General features: G+C 36.5%; 1 protein-coding gene across 1 annotated transcript in view; it reads left to right on the top strand.

Annotated features, from left to right (window-relative positions):
• Positions 1-24,990, top strand: part of LOC141946223 (gamma-aminobutyric acid receptor subunit pi-like) — a 47,548-nt gene that overhangs the window by 13,872 nt on the left and 8,686 nt on the right. Inside the window, exons 3-7 of the mRNA XM_074875682.1 lie at positions 181-284; positions 9,315-9,382; positions 10,827-11,044; positions 11,705-11,787; positions 16,220-16,357. Of these exons, the coding sequence (XP_074731783.1) occupies positions 181-284; positions 9,315-9,382; positions 10,827-11,044; positions 11,705-11,787; positions 16,220-16,357 (611 nt within the window). The remainder of the gene's footprint in view (positions 1-180; positions 285-9,314; positions 9,383-10,826; positions 11,045-11,704; positions 11,788-16,219; positions 16,358-24,990) is intronic.

The following is a 24,990-nucleotide window of genomic DNA, read 5'->3' as shown; positions in this document are numbered from 1 at the left end:
GAACATTATTCTTGTACAGTGCTGTGAAATGCAAACATAGAAATGTTTCATGGTATGTTATCTGATGGGCAGTAATTGTCAGAAACCTTGAAACTAATACAACATTTTACTGGAATGTAATCTCTGCTATAATTTATGATACTTTTTTTAAAACTTCCTCACTCTTTTCATTTCTCTTAGGTCAATGCAAATTTTTGAAGCTGAAGGAAAAGGTGAAATTCTACCTCCAACTATACAAAAAATAATAAAAGGATACAACAAGTACCTACGTCCATTTTTTGATAGTAAGTAGAAAAGCTGTTTTAATAAAATTGAGCCGTAACATAATGCAGAGTTTGAAACTGAGCAATGAGAGCAAACATTTTCTTGCTGTACTTTTTTTCTCCAGTGTTTAACAATGATATGATTGTACATGATGCACTATATTATAATAAGGTATAGCTTTTGTGGCCCAAGGTGAAACTTATATATTCCAGACATTCACAAGCAAAACTTCTAGACTCTGTTAGAAACTTGGCTATCGAGTTCATGGGTCCTCAGTGAAATAAACTGTGATACCATACCCATTTAAAAGCATAATTTTTTTCTAATTTCCTAAATAATAAGTATAAAAAAAGTTTGATTAAAGATAAGAAACACTTATATATCAAACTGTTGATAAAAGCACAGGCAAATATTGTTACTATAGCAAGTATTTTGTGCATCTGCTAGAAGTTTACAAGAGAATTATTTAATAAATGTTTCTTGTCTTGGGTCTTAAAGGTCACTAAACTGATTCACTGCAGAACTGTGAGGGGAAAATGAATCCAGAATGTCAGCTCCCTGTGTCAGAAAGCCACGGTCACCAGGTTGGAAGACCCACATAGCCTACTGCACTAAGGCTGATTTTACTGCCCTGTAGTGCAGTCAATATTAGGCACCTGAAATCTCAGTGACAAACATCTTCCTTGTTTGAACCAGGCTATTGCATGTATCAGAAATACTGAAGAGTTATGAGGCAGGGTGAAGATCTCTATTTGGAGTAACTGCAGAACTCTGGAAAAAAAATATTCTGCATGTTGAAAAGATGCTCAGCACCACCTCTCTGTCACAAAATAAGCTTATAGAGTGAATGCTAGGCAGTAGTTCTTAAGTTAGATATCTGGAAATGTTAGAGGTTTCAAATGAAGACTTTATATCCCTTTATATCCTGCTTAAAAATGATTGACTAAAGAGTTTCTCAGACCATGCTGTTACCTCTTGCCATCCAAATACCTGGTGAGACACTCAGCCTGTTCAGTAAGGGCACTCCACATCATGTGCAATTGCTGAATCCATTTTATAAAAATATTAAGATAAATCTGTATTTTAGGTTTAGGAGAAAGGGAAAACTATTTCATCTGTTTGTTTTTATTGTAATTGTCTTAGCTGCTGATACAATTGCTATAAAGTATTTACATAGTCTAAGAAGATTTTCAGTGAAATAAAAATAATGCTAATAAATAAACAACTCCTTCTCATTGGAGATGATCCATAATGGAAAATAACTATATGTTCAGTGACCATTAATATATTTCATTCATTATTTCGTACTAGAGATACATTGGCACTGCCATGATGGATGTGCTTTGGTAGGCAGCAAACAGAATTTCATTGCAAAATCCTATGATAGTAGTTAAGACCAACAGTAAAGCACTTCTAAGCTATGAATTGCCCATTTCTAATGTGAGCCAGTTTTTCTTCCCAGCTGTTTTAATGCAGCAAGCCTGTAGCTCTTTTTCTGCCTGGGAATTTTCTTCAGATGCTAAGGACTTGGTTTGCTTGGAAATCCCAGAGGAGCTCAAGCACACATCAAGTCTATGTCATAAGTAGAACCAGTCTAGCACTTACAGACAGTGCCAGCATCACTGGATATTCTTGCCACAGCTCAGGCCTGCAAACATTGTGTCTCAGAAACCTTTGGTGGATTGATATTAACCCTACTACTGAAGGAATGGGATGACACTCTGAAAAATAAATTTTATTGATACCATTTCTAAATGCAGAGTTGGTGGTTTTGAAAGAAATTACTTTTTTGTAGGAATAATTCAGGTTACATTGACCCAGGAAACACTCATTTTGATTTTTGGACTTGTAGCTTTTTGCAAAATCATTTGGGATCATTTTCCATGTGACAGAGGCATGTATGCTTAGGGTGGAGTGCAGCATCTGCCCAGCCCTGACCCCTTTGTATTACTGGCAAGGTGGGCTGCAGCTCGGTTGAAATTCAGGTCCAGGAGAAGCTATTGCTCTTAGAAGTAGAGCCAGAAACTGCCTAAATCCTCAGTTTAACAAATCAGTGAATTATACTGATCTGTGTGACCACAGCTATCCTAGCTTTGTTCCTTGTAATATTTTCCTTATTCCTATGGATATTATCTGCCTGCAGCTGTGTACCTTGTATCTGTTCTTTGTGAGAAAGACTTCAGTATAACTGGCTTTACTCAGAGGTATATCAATGGCTACAGCACACCTGCTAAATAGTTGATGAAACCAGAGTATCAACTTAGTCATTTATACCTCTTCTGTGACTTTTATTTTTAACCCTCCTTATCTTCTGAAATCTTTAATTTCTTTGGTATGATGTTTGTGTGTTAATAAGAGACTGAACAATCAAAAATGGATTTTTAAGATCAAAGTGCTGGTTAGACTTGAGAAGGCTAATGAACAAATGCATGAGAAAAACCATAAACTGAGGTATTTTGTTACTGGTGGAGATTATCAACTACTATAAAAGCCTGCACAGTTCTAATGATGTCAACTTATTGGTGCTGATTTACTCTGAGAAGGAAACTTGAACTTCCAGAAACATGAACAGAAAAGGATGTATATGCACATTAACCCCAAGTTCTGTGTTTGCTGTCTGAAGTGCATGGAAGGATTTGCTTTAAATGGGAACCTAGTATGTGTATGCTGATACAAGAAATATCCAAAAATAATATCCTAAAGTCAGCCTCTTTAAGACACTTGGCTTCCTTTTTTTTGGCCAAGATTCCTTTGCTTTTGAAAGTATGCGTATTTCTGTTTATTCGTGTGGTCAGTTAGACATGCACTCATAAATATGCATGAAGAAATTTATCATAAAACTAGATGGTATTATCTATTGGCATCTACAGTGCTTTGAGCTAGTCATAATGGAACACTGAAATGTGATTTTTATCAAGTGTGAGAGGGCCAGAGGTTAGCTTGAATTTTAGAATAACGTAATTCAAAGTAATTTCAAAGTTATTTGTCCTTGAAATTTTTCTTCAGGCAGGAAATGGGGATTTTTGAAGTGATGCTTGCTGCCAAGATACAATCATACTCTTACAGAATCAGTGACACTGAACTCCTTAATATTTAGCAAAATGGTTTTCCTGTCCTGAAAAGAAAGCATTAGGTATAAACAAATGATCATAAAATGAACGTTCCTTTTTCCTAAAGCCTGGAGAAACAGAAATATTTACTAGTTAAGGACATTTTATGGCAGCTTATGAGTTCTTAGTTTAATAAGACCTCCATTTGCCTGTTTGTGTTTGGTCCTTGTACTGGGACTGGCAGGCTACTGGAAATTACCTAAGCAGATACAATTTAGCTAGTGTCATTCACAAGGTATTTTTCTATTGAATTCAAATACTGTGCATAACAACATAAAAACTGTCTTCTCTTCTCCTTGCATGTATTGGAACAAATAGATTTCTAGTTTTTAAGCCTGGATTAATCTCATCTTATTTTAGTGATCTCCTTCTCCACAGGTCACCCCTCTAGCTACTGAAATGCTATTTATGCCCAGTACGGACTGTCATTCCCATCTCTAGGCACCTAAATTAGGTGCCTAAAGTTAATTAGTTGAAACCAGTCTTAGTATGTCAAAGGTTTGCAGACAATTAAAATTGACTGAGTGTTGTACATTTGTCCATGGTGGGTGACACATACCGATTACCAAATTATGGGGGTACTTTTATACAGTGTCTAGTACAGAGCAATCCCAGCTGGACTGGTTACTTGGCTCTGTCCTCATCTGAATGTTAGTATTAAGAATGTTCTCTTTCCTTAACTATAGCATTTTAATGACCCTCTTTGAACTGCTTCATCAAGAAAGTCTTAATAAACTGAACAGATAAGCCTGGGAAGATCCATTAGTGAATTAAAAAATTAATAATCTAGAATGATTTTATCCAGTCTTTGGACTGGAATATGAAATACTTCTCTACTAGTGTTAGTAGATAGTACCCCTTAATGTAATAATATCCATCCTAGACGTTTAGATAGATGTGAAAGTCTTCTATAGAAAAGCTGACATAAGGGATTTAAAAATGCACAGTTATTTCCCTTAAATGTGCTACATAACCCTGACACTTTATCTCAGCAATACAAGCTGATTTCAACATCAGGTTTTCTGCTGAAACTGTGTAGACCAATTTTATAACTTTAGGTGCTGTGCCAAACCTCTCTGAATTAATGAGCAATTCCTGCTGACTTCAGTGAGCCTTGGATCAGGTTCATAGAGTTGTTAAAGGATGCATAAAATCTTGTAAATAATTTTATACAAATAGATTTTGTTCTGTGATTGAATGTGATAATTTAAGTGCTCTAATTAAAAAGAGAGAGTAGGAAAAGGTCACAGCTAAGTATATTTGAATATGGAAGCTGCTTTCAAGTGGTGTAGAAAAGTGTCATGCTTAAATCAGTTATTATAAACCACATTTACAAGATTATTTTCCTTAGCTTTGTAATAAATAATATATTTCATGGTCTTAAGGTTTAAATTCAAGAAAGCAAATTAAATCTTCAAGTCCAACCTTCTGTGTAAGATCAGTCATCATTTTTTTTTTTTTTGTCAAATGTTGTTTATATTAAGTTCTATGAGTTTAGGCATTTTAGTCCTCAGAAGTTTACAGTTTGCCCCCCAAAGACACCAGGAGATATCAGAATGTTAGTTGTGTCTAAGACCCTTTGATTTAGAGACACAAGCTCACAGGGTACATGAGAAAGAAATACCAAATAATCATCATCTAAAAACTATTTTATGTACCAGTCAGCCAATGTCTAATCCTTCAGAGAAAGGCAAAAAGCCCAGAATATGCATGGCCAGTTGTATATTGGAAAAAACTATCTTTTGAATCCCTACTGAATCCTTAAAATTGTGATTTAATAAGTAAATGACTTGGTGCAAAACTGCAAACTTCAGTTTACAGATGGCAATGTAGATTTTCCTTCCTTTCCTATGGAAATAAGAGACACTATGAAACTATCATTGACACCAAACTCAGCTTCCTGTGTTCAGGGCAGTTGTTTTGTGTTTTGTTTTAGTTTCCCCCCCTTGCCCCTAAATGATGAGTTCTAGAGACTCTAAATGATGAACAGTGATTAAGTTCAGTTAGGAAAAAAATAAATTTATTAGAAGTTTCATGTTGTCTCTAGCTTCCATAAACTGAGATCTTCCTTTGCTTTGCCAGAGAATTTGTACAACTTACTACTGGATACCTTTTCTGTGCGCTTACTGACATTGGGCAAGTCACCTCTCCATCTTCTCTTTGAGGAGCTGAGTAAATGCTGTTACTTAATTTTCATGTTAAAAGCTTTGATACTAAGTTTCCAGAATTTTTTGTTGTCTTGAATATTTCTCTCTCTCAGTTGAACTCTGTCTGCTGTTTGCATGTTTTTTTTAAATGTGGAAAGCAAATCTTGTCACAGTAATCTCATAACAGTCTTGCCAATACAGTCTAGATTGCAAGATAACTTAGTTCTGTGTATTGCTGCCCATTGCAATAGTGCTTCTGCCAAAGCATAGTATGGAAGGATCATGTTGAAATGATTATCTCTGACAACCTCTAAATCCTTCTCAAAGGCACTGCTTGCCAAGACAGTTTCCTATTCTGTACATACTGCCTGCATTATTTGTCCCCACATTAATTGCTTGCATTTGGCTGTATTAAAATATATTTTTCTGAGAAATGATTTAACAAGCTGTTATTATTACGATCCCCACCAATTTTTGTCTTGTCCACAAACTGTATTAGTGAAGCTACATCACTGTCTAAAGATCATTGATGCGAACAAATAGGATTGAAGCCAATTCCCGCTAGAAATGGCTCTGTCTGCTCATGTCTTTGTATCAACAATTACAGATGAGATCTGTCAGAAGGCCTATCGTAATCTGTCCAGTCTCTTCATGTAATGTGTATTTGTCAAGAATGATGTCTTGTGGTGGGAAGTTAAATACACTGAAAAAATCCAAGCATAATTTGTCACTTCATCTAAAAGTCCCATAATACTCTAAAACAAAACAAAGCTGTTAATCAGGCAGACAAAATCCAATTTTTCACGAAACTATAAAATTATTGTAGTGATCCTTTTTCTTTCTAATCCTGTTAGAGTTGCATAGTGTTTTATCCAGTATTGCTGCAAGGGTGAGGTGTTCTTTCAAAAAGCCATCCCTTTTGAGACATTTCTGAATGTCAGAATTGTTTTAAGCTTTCTTAAACTAAATGAAAAAGAGCTAGTACTAACAGCTCAGCACTGACAGCTCATGGTAGTGTTGACTGCTTTAAGTAGTAGATCTTCAGAGTCACAAATACATACGTGACACAGTGGCGGTTTACTTTGTCAGTACAAAGTTTAACAGACTGCGATCATTGCAGTGATCCAAACTTAATTTTAAAGTATGCTATCTGCCACTCTTCTGGCTGCTTTCCTGTATGGGATTACTGTGAATGTCTGTAAAGTGCATAAAGTAAAAGTCTTTGTACTTAAATTTAAGTAAAAGTTAAAAAGTATGTTAATTAGATTGTGCACCCATTGCTGTAATGGATGTATGTAATGGCGTTATATGCTGTAACGCCCTTTGGCGTTTCTTTGCCATGTTTTGAAGGTTCCTTTCACTAATGCAGGACAGACTGACTTTAGTTTTCTTCTGAAGATCGGTAGATTTCTTCTGAAGTTGTCATTATACATACAATTCCTGCCAAACATATGGAAATGTAGGAACGGACTGCCTCATCTGGTCTACTGCACTCTTTTTGACACTGTCAACAAGAGACCTTCCAGAGGAAGTTCAGGGGAAACCCTGGTGGATAATTATGGGAAGACTCATTCTGTTATTAATACTTTGCTTATTTAGTAAGGCACCATAAATAGTATTTAGCCTCACACACAAAAAATAAATTAGCACTTGAACTATTAATATTGTTCTGATTTAATTAACTGTTAAAGCAAAGCTATTCTCAGCAGCTTATATTGTGTTAATAAAGACCCTTTCTGTAACTGTGTTTTTTTGTTTTGTTTTGTTTGTTTTTTTTTTTTGTTTTTTTCCCTGCACAACTCCTCCCTGGCATGTTGTTCTATCTGAGGGGATGTAATTTTCTGCTGAGTTTCCTTGAGTGCTTGGCTCAACAGGCTGGCTGCACAGCACAAGCACTCGAGTTACGAAGACTGTCAGGGTTAGCAGAGGAGCCCGGTTTTGTCCTGACTATGCTACTAGTCCTTAGCACTTGAACCACAAGGCAGGTCTGTGCTAGGACAATCATTTTGAGCTTGAAGTACCTAAGATAGATGTCTTTTGGTGGTTGGGAGTCACCCAACACTACAATTCTGTTGTGTTGCTCAATAATATTTTGAAAAATACCACAACAGAAAAGAAAGAAGGAAGAGATATACAAAGTCCTCCAAATTCTTGTGCGACAGTTGGCAATAATATGCTCTGTTAGTCATACATGGGAATTGGAAGGAAGACTTATAATCCATTTTATGATTTTTTTTTTTTAAATCACACTTATTTTTAAATTCACTGATTTTTGAGGGTCTAATATATCTTTTGAGACTAGCAATACTGTACCTGTAACAATGATATAGTACAATGGTAAGCATAAGTATCAATTGACTCTTTTGCTGTTGCACCCTAGAAAGTTGGGCTGCGTTTCCTAGAGGGTCAAGTTTTTAACCCCGGAGGGTCAAAACATAAATGTATTCTTGGAGTATATGATATATGTTATATATAATAAACACATAGATTACCATCAGGGGATGCTGCAAGCCTACAGTCCTGATTTAAGCTGGAGTTTTATATTTGAATGTTCAACTGAGTCCAGAACAAAGCATTTATAGATTGTTTCAGGTGTGCCAGAAGCTTAACAACCTGAACACGTGTTACAAATGAAAATTATTTTGAAAAAAAAAAACCCCCAAAACTAATATACCACTTAGGATGACACCTTTTTTTCTTTAGTGTTACTCAGTGGGGTAGAGTTGGATCCCACCTTCCTCTAGATGCCATTTGGGGGCATATAAGAGCTATGTACATAATGCATTGCAAGGAGCCAAGATGGGGTTTCAGCAGTGTGCCTGTGATACACTGACACAATCAGCTACATAGATCTTACCTAAAGTATTTCGGCATTTCTCAGTACTGTATTATCTGCTTCTCAATTACTTGGAAAGATGCACGTATTTAATATGAATTTCCTTGTATGTGTACTCTGTTAATTATTCTGTACATATTCAAGCAGGAATAATGTAATGTTTCTATGAAAGCACTGCACAAACTCTGCATTTAAAAAGCACAGCTGGTGATCTTCTGATACTGAAATGCACATTCACAAGGAAACAAGGATCTGAGCATACTAACGTTACAATGACAACTAGTTAGGTAAGGTATTTAATCATATGGAATAAACCTTCAGTTGATATTAACATTAAAAGGAGAATAAAATGATGAGTTTTCCTTTATATATGTAAGTATTTAAATCACAAGTTAACTGCTAATGGTCAAAAGCTAGACATAAAAATGCAGTGACACAATATGGACAGTATATTCTTAAATAAGCAGTAAATAAAGTCACTCAGCTATCCCATCGGGATATTAACCATGTGACATTGCCAGGTGCAACTCCTTAGTTCACTAACATCTGATGGACCAGATGTTGCAACTGGAAGAATTCTTTCCACTGCTCTGCACTTCAGAGCAGAAGGGTGTGATGTACCATGGGGATTGTACCTTCCACACCTTGTTGTGCAACATTTTCCCCAGCACTTTTTTTCTGGGGGGGGGGGGGGGGAAACAAACCAGGAAATATTTAGGAAATAAAGCTTGTTTATTAAAACCAAGATACTGTTAGTCTAGAAGTATTATATTTTGGTTATGAAATTGTTAAAGTTCTTTTATAATCTAAGTATGAGGAATATTTCCTTTTAAAAAAGCTACTAAACATTTAGAAAAAAATGGATCATATAGTGGAAGATTAAAACTGTAGCCAGTTTTCCTGAACACTGAGTATTAAAGAACCATGTGCTAGATTCTGACTTTCTCTTTTTTGCAGATGGTCCTGTGTCAGTTGGAATGAGTCTGGATGTTGCAAGCATTGATACAATATCAGAAATAAATATGGTATTGTAGTTTTTGCAATCTTTTTTGTTTTGCTTGTTGATAAGTTAATGCCCTGTGTTTACAGCTGCTGGCAATGTGACTTTGAGGCTTTTCTCCTTGTGCAGTCAGTGTGCGTTAGGAGATGGAATTTTATTTTTCACTACAATAGTGGTTATAGCACTATAATAAGTATAGAAATGCAGATGTAAATCACACCTCTCACAGATACAAGCAGAAATTTGCTACTATTAATCTTAATGATATGAAGCAGAAATTTGCTACTATTAATCTTAATGATATGCATGTAGAGCAGTATTTATTTTCCAGATGAAATGTCTAAATCTTTATGCATTTCAGAAAATTAAAGATATAATCATGTGATTTTGAAGCCACTTCCTTTCCTTGTGATTAGATACAGCTGAATTCATATTGGTTTTCTCTTTTACTGTTGCACATTAATTTATTCCAGCTGTGTTTCATTACATTTGTATCATTTATTTTTGAACAAACTATGAAATGCAGTATACTTTTCTACTTAAAGATCCTCCACTGATACATAGAAATGAAAGGCAAAATTAATTAACAGGTATTCAATATTAGAATATATTTGTGTGTGCGTGTATATATATAAAAGTCTGTACATATATAAATCAATATATCTAAAAATTAAAAGTATATGTATATGAAAGTACCTCACCATTTCATTACTCAGGCTTCCACAGAAGTTGAACGTTAGAATCCCTATGTACTTAGTATTTAGAAAGGGGGAAGTAAGGTCAGAACTTCAGATGAACTTATACTGATAAAAACACACCATAAAATCAAAAGTTGGTTGAAAAGATGCTAAGAAATAGTGTGATTTTAATGTATGACTACAAGGCATATCTGAATTGAAGGTGAATTGGGCTGAGAGCTATATTCGTCTTGATAAATTTGGCACCACTGTTTCTCTTGTGATGCTGAAAGAATAAATTGTGCTAAAAGATCGTGATTTCCTTCCTATTTCTCTAACATCTCTTGTCTATTTGAATTTATACTTTTTTCAAAGTTTTCTTAAAAAAATGCATTATTTAGTAGTTTATGTGAACAAAATGATGTTTGCAACCACTTGTATAAATAATTGTAAAATTTAAAGATTTATAAAGCCAGATGATCTGCTTACAAAACTGATGAGTTCAGCTGATTTATAGCCCCAGACTTAACCATGAGCTTTTACTATAAAATTCCAGTGACCACAAGAACAAAATCTACTCAAGATACTATTTCTTTATGATGTCAACCTCACATCAAGTGATGGAAAATTTGGCGGAACAAGAGCCAGTACTGCTATCAAGTGCCAGCATTTAAGAATGGGGCATGGAGAGTCACTGGCTATTTGTGCCCAACAGATGTTTCCATATACTATTGTAAAACAGAATATAATGCAGACTTGCTCTGTATGATAATTTTGGTTTTTTTCTTTCAGGACTACACGGCTACCATATTTCTAAGGCAGCGATGGACTGATGAGAGACTTTGTTTCGATGGTAATAAGAGTTTAAGCTTAGATGGTCGGCTTGTGGAAATGCTTTGGGTACCAGATACCTTCATAGTTGATTCAAAGAAGTCTTTTCTGCATGATGTCACTGTTGACAATCGTCTTATAAGAATATACCCTAATGGAACAGTCTTGTATGCTCTACGGTATGTATATACCACATACTAGCCTTTATATTTAGCTTCCATTTACATTATAAACTTTCCAGGTTAGTGTAATTTTATGCTTAAGAAATGGATCTATTTGTAAAAGTAGAATGTGCATCATCTTGTAGTTTTACAAATATGTAATATTATTGACCAATATGATTAAATTCTTAAATTAATAATAGGTCTCCTTTTCTTCCCTAAATAGACCCTTTTGCTTTCATGTAGACCAAACACATGAATTGCATTTTGCCATTCCAGTTGTTTTGCAGTGAAGTCATCACAGAGGAAAGCAAGCTGTGATGATTGATTTGCATTATTTATTGCAGATTATCCTCTATAATAGGTTTTGATAAATATAATACAATTGTAAAATATGTTGTAAAATATCAACAAAGGAAAAGGCACACTGTAAGTGAGAAGAGAGCAAGAGGTGGCCTTTTTAGAATGCCATTAAACTCAGCTATTCTGTAGTGGTTTCTTGTTGGGGATGCTATTACTCTTCCCCCTTAGATACTAGGAAATACTAGATTTTTTTCCTCACAGTAGATATTTGCCTGCAAATATTAGTTCAAGAAGGATACATGGATTATTTTTATTTTTACTGATGCATGATTTTATCCCATTAATAATCAGCAATACTCTTTTTTTTTTTTTAAGGATCACCACAACTGTTGCATGCAGCATGGATCTGACCAAATATCCAATGGATAAGCAGACATGTACTTTGCAACTGGAAAGCTGTAAGACGCCTACTACTTATTTTTATACAATTAGAAAAATATCTGATCTTTTTCAAGTGCTGCTAGATATTAATAGCAAAGAGACTGGAATTTTCAAAGAAGCCAAGGGACAGTATGTGACCAGTCTCTATTGAATTACAGTAGTATCTGCATACAAAGATAAATGCACGAGGCATCACTGAAAATAGAAGAGCAGTACTAAAATGCTGCTATGCTATTAATGATTAAACAAAATCTCAGCAGATTATCATTGGCCTGATTTTGCCATGCACCCTGCAGTTATTCTGTTGGTCTTCAGGGGGAGTTCTATGAGCAGACATTTTCCAGCACAGCTGAGAAAATATTTTTTTATTTGTTTTTCTCTTTCAGATAGTATGTATTTTTTTTCCCCTTGAGGCACAATTCCTTTAGGAAAGAAAGACATTAGAATAAGGCTTATTTGTAATGCATAGAGTTCATAATTAATTAATTTACTGTCTTCATACTGAAAAAAGGTAGTTGCACAGACAGTTCTGTTCTGAGATGGATATATACAGATCTTTCTATGACTTATTTAATTGTCTCTATGCCAGTGCACTCGGAAAAAAATGTCATCAATTGGTGGACCAGGACAAAATACACCTTTATAGGTTCTCATTTTATCAATTGATGTCCTCATAGTTTTCATTAAAATTTGATCTCTAATACTTTGTAGACACGGTTGCTTTGCAAATACACAAATGTGCATGTTTATACTTTTTGCTATTATTCATATGATAAGACTCTATCAAAATATTTTTGCATGGGATAATGTAAAAGGATACCCAGTCCTGTAAGGTGAAAATATATATTCAAATATATGTCAATACATATTCAAAATCTTTTGGAAGGTTTTTCAGTACTTGTCAAGTTTATTCTTTACCATTTCAGACATGTATGTGTGTTCTTTATCTTCTGTTGGTAATGACCAATCAGAAGATTGCTGCAAAGTTTCATTTTAGACAGAACCACAAAGGAAATCAACCCCAAAACCATCCTTACACAGGAGTCCCTCTAGAATCAGCAGTTTTATAAGATCTGTTTAACAAACAGTGATTTCAAATAGAATTTGGATTTATCTCTGATTTATTTTCCTTTAGAAGAGCATATTGGTAAGCCAACGCATATGTCTTTTTACATCAATAGCATTGCCTAATGAGTAATTTAATATTTTCTCTAGTTCCAGAATGAAATATAAGTCCAAGTACTTAAATTTATTTGACAGTATTAAAAAAGGAAAATTCCCTATATAATTAAAAATAAGCATTTTTCAGAATGATTCCATCTGCTTTTTCAACAACACGCAAATGTCTCCTGTCCAAGGGGAAAACAGTAACGTCATCACAAATGTTCCCATGACGTTGGAGTTTAGTTTTAAAGAAAACAGCTAAAAGAAAGAAGTGTAAAAAGAGAGTGTGCCTTTAGCTGTGGCCCTTTTTCTTCAGTGCACTGTAATACTTTCTTTTGTGTATGCTGGAAATGGTGTTTGCCCCTTCATGAGATAATCTATGACAATTTACAGATGAATAATGACACATCCTAGAATACTGCTTGCAAATGCCATTACCTGGAATTGAGAATTGTGAATGCAAGCATGCATATACATCCACACAAATACCAATGTGTATAAATAAAATGCAAATACGTGATCTGAAACAAAGTGTTAAGCCTTTTATTAAGTGATTACTAATGTAAACATTCAACATTATTAAGTAATGGCTTTACACAGTAGACCAACCCTAGCGGCCTTTACAACATGCTATTCTGCTATTAGTAGTTAATAATATTAATTGATTTATACTTTCTACAGAGCAAAATACATTTCAGCCTTGTTTGTTTCTCCTATTGTTGCAACACTTCAGAAGGTAGTACAGGCATATGTTAGGAGACAGAGAATGGCCACTCTGAGTCTCTGTTGATATGGCAGATGTGGCATTTGGGGACTTGGAGGACTCCTGTCTTGGTGCTCCCAGGGGGGTTCATGCTCTCTGCCATATGGTAGGGAACACCACCATTCATTCACACTGGCTGAGGGCTTTTTTCCTTCCCCTCTGGTCTCCAGTCCAAGTATATATTCATGTTTTGGGCCTATCTCTGAAATTTCATTTCCTTTTTGAACTTGTCCTTTAGCATTTACTCAGTGAAGAGTCATGTGAAGGCACTTAACTTGTGCTTGACAATCAGGGGAAATTAAAATTAGCAACAGAAAGGTAAAGAAACTAATTTGTATTAGGCATTATAAATGTTTAATTCCAAATTTACTATTCCTGTAGTTAACCCTGTTCACATTAGCTGCGTGTACTGTATCAATGAAGTACAGGAATGAGACATTTTGGGCTGAGGAATTAGTTAGAATGAAAACTCAGTGTAATAGAGATTACTTGTAAAAGCCAAATAACATGGCTTAAGGAGTTTGTCTCTATGAACTTTTTAAACATTTTATAATTAGCAAAATATTAATCCCCCAAATAAAGAATAACTTTGCACAGAGGGAACACTGTGCTATTTAACTTTACTGACTATTGGGAAGACTCTCCCCATGAAAATTCTTCACAAATAGAGTTTTGGAATTAGTATTTTCAAAGAATTTTCATAGAAGGATCACCAAAACCTACTAATTGTTCAGCTAATGAAAATACTTTGGAACAAAAATGGTTCTATTAAAGCAAAACAACCTCCATTTGGAGATATGGCTGTTATCGCCCATCTAGGCATTGAGAATTTTGCCCATCTCATACAACTTGGAAGACTCAATATCATGTAAAAAATAAATAAGAATTTACTGTGGTGCTCTCTAGTTCTTTGGACTTTAAATACCTGCAGTTCATTTATACTGAAGTAAAACGAATCCATGTCTGGAGTCACGCGTAAAAACTACTTCTATGAACCGCTTTGTTTTGACTGAGGGCAATGCAATCATTTGTTTATAGGAAATGTTATTTTTATTTTTCACCTCCCAAATCTGTGAAGCTTCCCAGCATGTGGTTTTACAGAATCAAGAACTTAGCTTGTATGCACATGCTTTTGGCTTAGTCTTTTGACACAGTGGTGTTTTGGCTTTAAATGTTATAAACATGATAATGTAAGGAGAGATTCCTGGTCATGATACCTTTTCAGAAAACTGCCAATGATAGTGAAAACAAGATTTACATTTAAAGAATGGTCAGGGAAAGAATTTCCAGGTGAAATTGTCATTTTAATTGGTAACCAGCACAGTGTTTCCTTGAAATGAAACTTCTGAACTGTTGTTTTTCTTACATTAAATGGCTGTAGGAAATCAGTTATTTTTTCATCATTGCAAGAATCAAGGCCATTAACTTAAAAATATTAAAATGCTCTTTTTTATTTTAATGCATGTCTTTTTCTGTGATTCTAGAGCTTTGTTCCTCTTGCAGCATTTATCCTTGTGCAATGTATTGCATTATTGTTTCACACTATAATTTACTTACAATTCACTGGAGTCTAAAAATAATCATCTGCTCATGTTTCTGTTCCCTAAGCTTAGCTATTAACTTGCACAATGTAAATCTGTCAAATACAAGAATGATTGATCTATGTAAGCTAAAGGAAAAGATGTTCAAATGCTCCCTGTTAACATGTAAATTACATTAACATAATCTTGAATTAATCATATACGCTAGCCTGAAAATTGCCTGCCTTTTAATATAATGGGAAAAAGCTACAGAGGTATTTTAGCTATGATTGTGCTGCATATTGACAAGTGTGTGCAAAATACAGTTGCCTTCTGATAGATGATTCATGTCCCATCTCAGCTCCTAATTACTACTTGAAGGTTAAGAGGAAATCTCCTGGGGCCCCTGAAGCGTGCCACACTGTTGAGCCTGCAGAAACATCAGCATCTAAACTGGTGTCCTTGGGAAGCACCCAAACTCCTAAGCCAAAATGTCATCCCGAGTGATGACCCAAGCCCAGCTCAGAGCACAGCGCCAGCACGCAGCAGCCCTGCTGTTCTCCTCACTTCTTTGTTTTGTCAGGAATGAGGACCAAAGGCACTGCACCGAGAAACAGCAGCCTGGGATGCAACAAAGGGCACACAATGTTTGGTCCAAACGCTGGCAGTGCTGCAATTCATAAAAACTGTATTTCTTTAAAGCTTAATAGCTTTAGAATGCCATGTGGTACTAATCTCTTTTATTAGTTTATGTCGTCTATAATAGAATAAAAGATCTAAAAAAGACCACCTCCAAAAAAAGACAGCTTTTGAATTATGACTTTGCATGTTATTGGGAGTTCTGTTGCAAACAGGCATTACGTTCTGCCAAAATCTATCATTGTTTATGTCTTATTGTACTTTCAGACAGACAAATAAGAAACAGCTGAACCATAAGTATGCTCAACACAAATTAATTATTGTGTAAAATAAACGCTTTTGTTGGCTTGTGTATTACTACAGGGGGTTATAACATCAATGATGTAATGTTTTACTGGACTAGAGGAAATGATTCAGTTCGAGGTTTGGACACACTCCGACTGGCACAATACACAGTAGAAGACCACTTTACCTCAGTATCTGAAGCGGAATATGAGACAGGTAAAAATACCCTTCTAACACTTTCTAGGTACTCTGAAAACAGAGCAGCATTAAGGAACTGAGCACATTGCTTTATCTTAGGATGACAGTTTTCATTTTCTGCTAGATTACATTCTTGAAACTATATATACTTTTCCAGATGTTACCAGCAGAGACCCAGCTCATGTAAAGGTTGAGAGTTTTTCAGCATTTTCTTTGAAGCTATGCATTATCTAAAGAATGATAAACAAGGGATGTACTACTTCTTCCATTAATGTTAGGAAGAGCTCTTGTGAAGAAAGAAGAACCTGTTAATTGGGTATTTAAATTGGGGAGAGACCAGGGACCCTGGGTATCCAGCTCAGACCAGATCCCAGCTTTCTTGGAATTAGCCAGTCCAGCTCTATTAGGCAAGTCAAAAGCCTCTATTCAGCCATGGAAATTTCCGTGAATATGCTGGGTACTTTTACAAGTGCAAGAAGCTGGGTTTCATGATTAGTGCCTGTCAGAGTTGCTCTTTATCTGCAGCAGCCTCTGTCCAGCCTGGTGGGCAGCAGAGCACAGATTGCCTGGCCTGAGGTTCCTCTGCCTGGGGAAGGGTCAGGAGCATTTCCACAGACCTGCTCTTCTGCTGATTTTAGGAAACTGCTGTAGAAAGTTTCCTCTAACTGCAGGACTTAGCCTCAGGAAAGTGTCTGCTTCTGTTTATTTTCCAGAGATTTCAAAAGGGCTTTTAGAGAGTTCAAGACCTGCCAAACCTGCTTTACGCTCTTTGAGTTACTCTTAGGTCCTTCACTGCTGTTCTTCACTGCATACTCAGTTTCTCTTCTGCTCAAGTCAACATGCCAGCCAGAAGGGTGATCTTTAAATGAAGACACACACATCCTTCAAAGCTGTAATTTCACCAGAGGATATATTACCAATTCTGAATCACAGAAATATAGTTTCTCTATTCCATTGTTGCGTATTTCTGCTTTAATAATTCAACACAGAGAAACTTTATGCTCTATTTTCAGGTATTAATTCAGGGTAAAAGTCAAAGTTCTCTAAATGTAAAAATGAAATACATACTAGCAGGATCTCAAAGTATCTTGCTACTTGTGTAAGTGACATCTGCTTGCCTTCCTCCTCTTTACAGCTTCTGGGTAAGCAACATCAGGTTCAATCAAAGGAGAATAATCCTCTACTGTTGTTCTGACCAGGAGGGTATTAGGACTTGTTCACCATATAGGAAAGAGGAAGAGGAAACCTGCTTAATTCGATTAAAATTTCCCACACCTGACTGTTTCAGTTCTGTTCAAGAAAGCCACAGCCTCTTAATCCGCTTAATTTTCTATTGAGTCATTATGAATTAGGTGCTGTTTTCTACAGACTGTTTTTAAGAAAGCAGTGCCTACTGTAGCCCATATTAAAAGAAAAAGGCAACCAGATTATGGAACTATGTAATCAATTTAGAAATGAAAAATGATTTTGCATTCCTTAAGACCATTAACCCCATTAATAGATGTCTGAGAGTATTTTATAAATAAGTTACATTATAAATAACAGTTATTCACAAGGCTAAAGCTAAAGATATGAGAGAAGAGCCATGTGTAGTATTTCCTAACACAGCGAAAAAAGCAATCAGGATTTGATACTCTGTGAACTTGAACAGACAGTACAGCTGTTGTGCAAGTGAAATATTGTACAACAATGCAAACTCCAAGTTCATGTACAGCCACTGACAGAGCCAAACTTAAAATGTGGTCAGCAAAATTCCTGCCTAAGTAACTTCAGTAAATTTAAGAAAAGGACATTGTGGATGAAAAGGACATTGTGGATTAATCTTGTTTATAGAACAGCATGTATCACATAATTGTGATCACGTTATTGTAATCACATAATAATAAGTCACTTTGAATAATGTTAGACTGCTGCCTAGGTTTTGGTGTTGATTTTGTTTTGGTACAGACCAATTTCATTTTGGACATAGGTAAATTAATTGCTAGAACCACTTCCTACATGTCTTTTAACTATAGTCCTTATGCTGCATACACTGATATATTCTTGGAGCTCCAAACCATGTGTGTGCATCAGTGGCTGCTGGGTTTTTATTTTAGCTGTCTAGCTAACACCACCTGTGTTCTCAGAGTAATAAGCAGTGATATAAAAAGCTTGTCTTTCTTATTGGAAAAACATAAAAGTAATGAAGGACTGTTACAGTCTAGCTTTTTGTGTAAATAATCATAGAAATAAGGCTGAAATACACTTTATGAATTAATTTAATCTGTTCTCATGTTGCCAGGCAAAGTTATCTATATCTACAGCCTACTTCCTGACAGATGTTTCTAGGAGTAAGTTAGACAAGCCTCCAAAGTGTCTGCTTCACCCTCCCTAGATGATTTTTTTTCTGGTGATTATTACATGCATATTTTTCTGATGTCTAATCTTGATCTCCCTTGCTGCATTTCAAACCTATTAAGTGGATATAGAAGACAAATTTCCTGCTATTTTTCAGCAGCCCTTTCACTATTTCAGGACAGTTGTATTTTTTCTCAGACCAACACTTTCTCTCTTTTTAATTCATATAAACAGCTTTCCTAGATCTCTTGTCTCTGCTATTGTTCTCCCATTGAATTTCTCATATATTTGCTGATGTGCAGCACCCAACACTGGGTACCCTGTTCCCATCAGATATCCTCCACAGAGGGAAAGGTTTACTTAATGTATTTCATGAACTCTGCTGCTGTTTATCCATTCCAGGTTGATACTTGCTTTTCTTGCAGAAAATTGTTGTGTATTTTTGACCTTCTTCAGCTTGTGATTCCTTCTAGTACTGCACCTCCTTTATTGCCCTGTAGCCATATATTCCCTGTGCTCTGTTTAGGGAGCTAGTAATTCCCATCTGAGTGTATGACTTTGTACTTGCTTTTGTTGAATTGCATCTTGTTTTACTCAGCCTTGTAGTTGTTGAGCTAGTTTTGAACTCTAATCCTGTTCTCCAATGTGCTAATGCTCCTCTCTTAAAAGACACTTGGTATGTCATAATGTTTGTTGGTGAAAAGTACTGGGCATGGGACAGAACCCATATGTTCCCACTCAATATATGTTTCTATTTTCACAGCAAGTGATAGCTAATTAATCTCAATTAGCATTTTTAATTGGAGAACGAAGTAAAATTGTCATTTAATTCTTGAGGCTAATTGGCTGTTGATAGTTTTTCTTCTGGTCGGCAATTTTCCTTAAGTCTTGCTCTCACAACTGCAACCCTCCTGCCAAGTTTTCAGCAGCAGCAGGAATGAATAGGCTCAGCCTGCTCAGGTCTAATCTAACACTGAGTCTTCAGCCTGAGCCCAGGAGGCAGTGAGAGTTATGTCAGGCAGTTAGGGCTCAGTGCACTTCCCTGCTTAGAAAACTGTGAAGTCAGCAAAATGGCATATTCAAATGGTATTATTTTGGCAGTACAGAGGGAAAGAAGAGACAAAAGCATAAAGTCTATCTCCATTTCTTGATTCGCGAAGACAAGGCATTTGCCCTCTTGAAAAAGACTGCAAAGAGAGCTGGCTGCTGTTCCTTGTCTGCAGTCACTGCCAAGGTTTTGATGTCTATCACAAATTCTACTTTAGCCTCCTTGGGCTGGAGGTCTCATCAGACCTCGTTTGGCTATGCAGTGCTGAAACTCTGCTGACTCCTGGCCGCTCCACATTATTGGCTCCTCAGGTAGGAGGTCATGACTAAGTCAGTAATGAGTTGCTTTCATTTATAATTAGTGATCTGAAAATCAAAAAGTTTATAAAGGTTGTATAAGAATGTATAAATATAACACTACTCCACAGAGTGTATGTTCATCAGTCAGTCTCTTTCTCTCAAAATAGAGGCATTACCTTGCTTTGTCCTACAGATCCATCTGCAGTTTCCCAAGGCTCAGGAGATTTTGTAATCAAGCAAACTTTTCTAGAATTTTCAATTATTCTTTTTTGAGTTACAGTGCACTGAGTAACTTCTTTTATTCCCTTTATCAGTTCTTTTACAATCTGTAATTGCTCTCCAGTTATTTCTGGGAACATCTTTTTTGCCATGCAGGGCTTACAATCTCAGAACTGTATTAAGTACAATCTTTGGTGACTCTTTGGTTAGCCTCACCTAAGATTCAAGCAGTTACTTATGCATATACATCTGTTACCATGTTATGTTCAATTTATCAGTCTGAGCTCACATAATCACTCTTTGTAAGCCAGGTTTTCCACTTGAGCTGATGTTGAAAAGTTTTACATCATGAGATGTTTTTGTGATACTTCTGCAATGCAGAACAGTTTAGAAAGAAAACAGTTTTGGAAAATGCACTGAAAATGTTACAATAACATAAAAACATATGGAAATGCAATGAATGGAATGAATGTCGAGGATATTAAGAGGTGGCTTTTTTTGTTAACTGCTGGGAAGTTCTTTATAGTATAGACAGAAATACACATAAGCACTTGGGAAATTTTCTGTGGCATAATTTTTTTGTAAGTTTTTTTACAGGTAAGCCAAATGGATAAATATATCTGCACACAAACACTACATGAAGGGGTTTGTTTCATTCTCAGGAAATTTGAATTTCAAACTCATTTTTTGTAAAGCATTGTTGAGAAGATGAAACGCATGTTGAGAAACCTGGCTTGATCTTTCATTTCCTTTAGTTCACCTCTGAAGAAAAAGTAGAAAAAGAGGCAGTTTATAAGATCTTGACTGTGAAGAACAGAAGACTGATCGTTCTCTGAGTGAGGGACAAAGGAACTGTGATAACATATTAACCATATATATTTACACTCTTAGCATCCTACATCAGTCAGAGAATTGCATTTCAGTTGCACAACTTATTTGTTGGGTAGAAGTGGGGACACTACACATTCCTTAATGCATATGTTCATTGTAAACAAGCAATAAAAAGTTGCAAACTGCAAACTACATTTTCAGCACATAGTTAAGGCAGTAAAATTGTATTTGAATTTTGCCTGTACTGTGCCATTAAAAGGTGCAATAAGAGAGGAAAATGGTGCGTTGCTAGAGTTATACGGACGTGCTTGTGTGAGATGTACATCACACATTTTAGCTGGCACCCAAGGGGTTAGCATACATATTTCATGATAGAGAAGAATGTGCTCTTTGTGCCTGACTGCACACCCCTGTGCAGGATACCAAAGTGCTTCTTACATAAAGAGTGATGTGGAGCAGTCTTTTACTGGAGTAGAGTTCATCAAAAAGTCCACAGAAAGTGCCTGTGGGGAAGATGCTCTGATCCTGTTACACTAGAGTGGAAGTTAGGAACTGCTGACAGTGTTTGTAAAGCATCAGTCCTTCCTTCAGGTGCTTCTGCTGTGACTGTCTGCTGGTCAGAGGGCAGCAGGAAAGAGCAGTAATGCAGCGTTCTGCCATCAGCTGGGAACAGACACTACAGGAAAATGAGATCATCAAAAAATGGACAACCTAGGTGATAAGGAAGCCTGTTTGTTTAGGTTTATATCTACTTCTTAGGTAGTGCAGCAATAGTCACTGTTGATAAAATCATCAGTATTATGGCAAAATCTATATGAAGTGTCAGACAGTGCTATACATTAGAATACTGTTTTTAGAAGCCAAAAGCCAAACTTCAAAGACAAATTATAAAGATGAATAAATTAGCTTTTCTTGCCTTCAGAAAGATCTGCCTTAGACCTAGATTTACACCTGCTCAGCTACTGGGAAAGAGTCTGTGCTGGTATCATTTTTATGATACTGAAACAAAAGTAGTCAGCTGGAACCAACTGAAATTTGATTTCTTTCATCTCCTATTTTTTTTCTAAAGCAGTAGTGAGAGTTAGAGTAGGTATGGAGACTATAGTCTGCTATCTAGATTTGTTCTTCATCTACAAGCTAAAGATACTGTCTAGTTTTGTACTTCTACCCTCTAGTAAATTCTATAAAGCCCAAACAACTCAGCTTAATATTCTTTTTCTGTGGGGTGACCTAAATAGAACACCTCACCTTCTGGTGAGTTTAGAGTATGTATACTGACAGTCATTTAGGTTCAGATTCATCTGAGAAACTGTTAAACACAATAATTTGACACTTCTGTAAGCGCTAACACTATGCCTTTGCTGCAGAATTAGATATGTGCATGGAGATTATTTCCATCACATTATCAAATTTAAATCACGAAGGTGACATCCATCATGGGTCAGAAACATGAATGAAAGAGCACCTTCTCATTTTAATGTAAATATTTTGTTGTCAATAAGATTCAAGTAAGGAGCAAATTTGACAGTTTTGAGGAGTTAACTTGAGCTGTATTTGAGTTAACCCTAGTAAAGCCAGGACTAGGATTACATGAACCTGTTTCTTTTTTGATCTAACTGATGGCACCACAGCTTCAAATGTGCAAATCAAAGGCAATGAGATACATCATTACTATCTCATATACAACTCATGTAATAAGAGTAGCAAATCTGTTTCTTAGTGGATGGAAAACTGAATATGAGCCAGCAATATGCACTTGCAGCCCAGGAAGCCAACCTTATCCTGGGCTGCATCAAGAGAAGTGTGGACAGCAGGTTGAGGGAGGTGATTCTCCCCCTCTACTCCGCTCTCATGAAACCCCACCTGGAGTCCTGCATCCAGCTCTGGGTCCCCTGATATAAGAAGGACATGGACCTGTTGGAGTGAATCCAGAGGAGGCCACGAAGATGATCAGGGGCTGGAGCACCTTCCTTATGAGAACAGGCTGAGAGAGGTGGAATTGTTCAGCCTGGAGAAGAGAAGGCTCCAGGGAGACTTTATAGCAGCCTTCCAGGCTGTAGGGGGTCTACAGGAAAGATGGGAGGGACTCTTTATCAGGGGGTGTAGGGATAGGATGAGGGGTAACAGTTTTCAACTGAAAGAGGGTAGTTTTAGATCAGATGTAAGGAAGACATTCTTTACTGGAGGGTGTTGAGACACTGGCACAGGTTGCCCAGAGGGACTGTGGCTGCCCCCTCCCTGGCAGTGTTCAAGGCCAGGTTGGACGGGGCTTTGAGCAACCTGGTCTAGTGGAAGGTGTCCCTGCCCAGGGCAGGGGGGTTGGAACTAGATGATCTTTAAGGTCCCTTCCAACCCAAACCATTCTATAGATTTTATGATAACTTCTGGTGCATGTGGATTGTAGATTAAAGAAGGACTGTATTGTTTCCCTATCTTTATTTTGTCCTATTCCTCATTTCTTTAGTATGGTAAGTATGCATTGCATACTTTTCTTGACTACTTCTTCCTTTAGTTTATTACAGGAGGAGCTCATATGAATGCTTCAAAATTTCCGTTATAAAAGCTCTTCTGAACTCTTTAGAGAAATGCTGACACTATTATTATCATGTCCATGATGTTTCTTTGGATTCTGGCAAGCAGAAAGCCTTAAGGTTAGAGAAATGCCTTTTCTTTGTTCCCCAAAACCCACTCAGCTTGTTACATCTCTTATTTGTCTTTGTTGTTCACATTGCTTCGGAAATTTGTGGCATCAGGAAAAATAACACAAAAGAACACAGGAATGTTCAAAGGGCTTGTCTACACTTGGAAATTGCAGCAAAGTGGCAAAGTGTGACTTTCACATTTGATATTTTGAACTAACTTTCTGTGTACACACTTGGCTTCTATACTAAGGCAAACAGAGATACAGTTGTAGGATGCTAAGGAGCAGAGGATGTTGCTGTATGGCTATTATGTATCAGCTATTTCAGAGTTTTCCTTCTTAAAGACAAGCTCTAAGCCTGAACCATGGGAACCCCCAAGTGCCTGTGGTAACCTGTAGGAAGCATAGTCCGGTCGCTTCACTCCCCTTTGCTGGGCACATGGCACCTTGTCATTCCCTTTGGTCATCACAGAAACACAAGACAAACATCTTTTGTGGAGGATTTAGTTTCCTACTGATGGTTTGCACCCTCTGCACTCTCACATGAGCTCTGGGTTGACACCCTTCCCTCACTCATGGTGGCTGTGCTACTGTCCTTTGTGTGCTAGCTGCACCATGCCACAGTAATGACAGTTTGGGGTACAAACACTGCAGAGAAAATCTTGTCTTTCTATTTAAAAGTATGTGTTTTGAGTTCTAGTTAAATAGCAGCCTAGAAGATTGCAAGAAGCAAAATTAATAAAATCCGTAACAACTTTTATTAGGGTATTAAATGCTTGCTCTTGCACACTAGGAAGCCACAGATTTACAATTGCCTGTACAAGCTTCATTCCCTTTTCCTAAATATGCTTTATGGTATAGTCTTTTATTGTATAGACTGAGTGTTCTTCCATAGCACTGGTGCTTGATTTAGTGCAAGGATGAGTGCAAACAAAAGCAGAAGTAATGTTACACAGTCAGCTGTAAATTTTACACTTCCTAACTTTTGAGTGTTTTACTTTGGTCTGCTTATACTTAAAAGCAATTTTGATATGTTGAATTTACAAAGAACAACTCTAAGTACAGTGTATTTGTACCTTCAGGAGAAGAAACTGCTGACTACCAAGGGACTATTTAGTCTACTCGTGAAAAGGCAGAGTCAACATAGCAGAAAACTGAAATCAGATTAAGATTAGAAATTAGGCATTCATTAAGATTAGAAATTAGGCAACCATTGTAACAGATTCCTGAGAGAAATAGTGGATGTTGCATGTCTAGATATCCTCAGATGTCTTTG

This window comes from Strix uralensis, chromosome 7 (genome assembly GCF_047716275.1).
Source record: "Strix uralensis isolate ZFMK-TIS-50842 chromosome 7, bStrUra1, whole genome shotgun sequence".
Lineage (NCBI taxonomy): Eukaryota > Metazoa > Chordata > Aves > Strigiformes > Strigidae > Strix > Strix uralensis.
The sequence above is the reverse complement of the archived record's forward strand: the minus strand, read 5'-3'. Positions and strand labels throughout refer to the sequence as shown.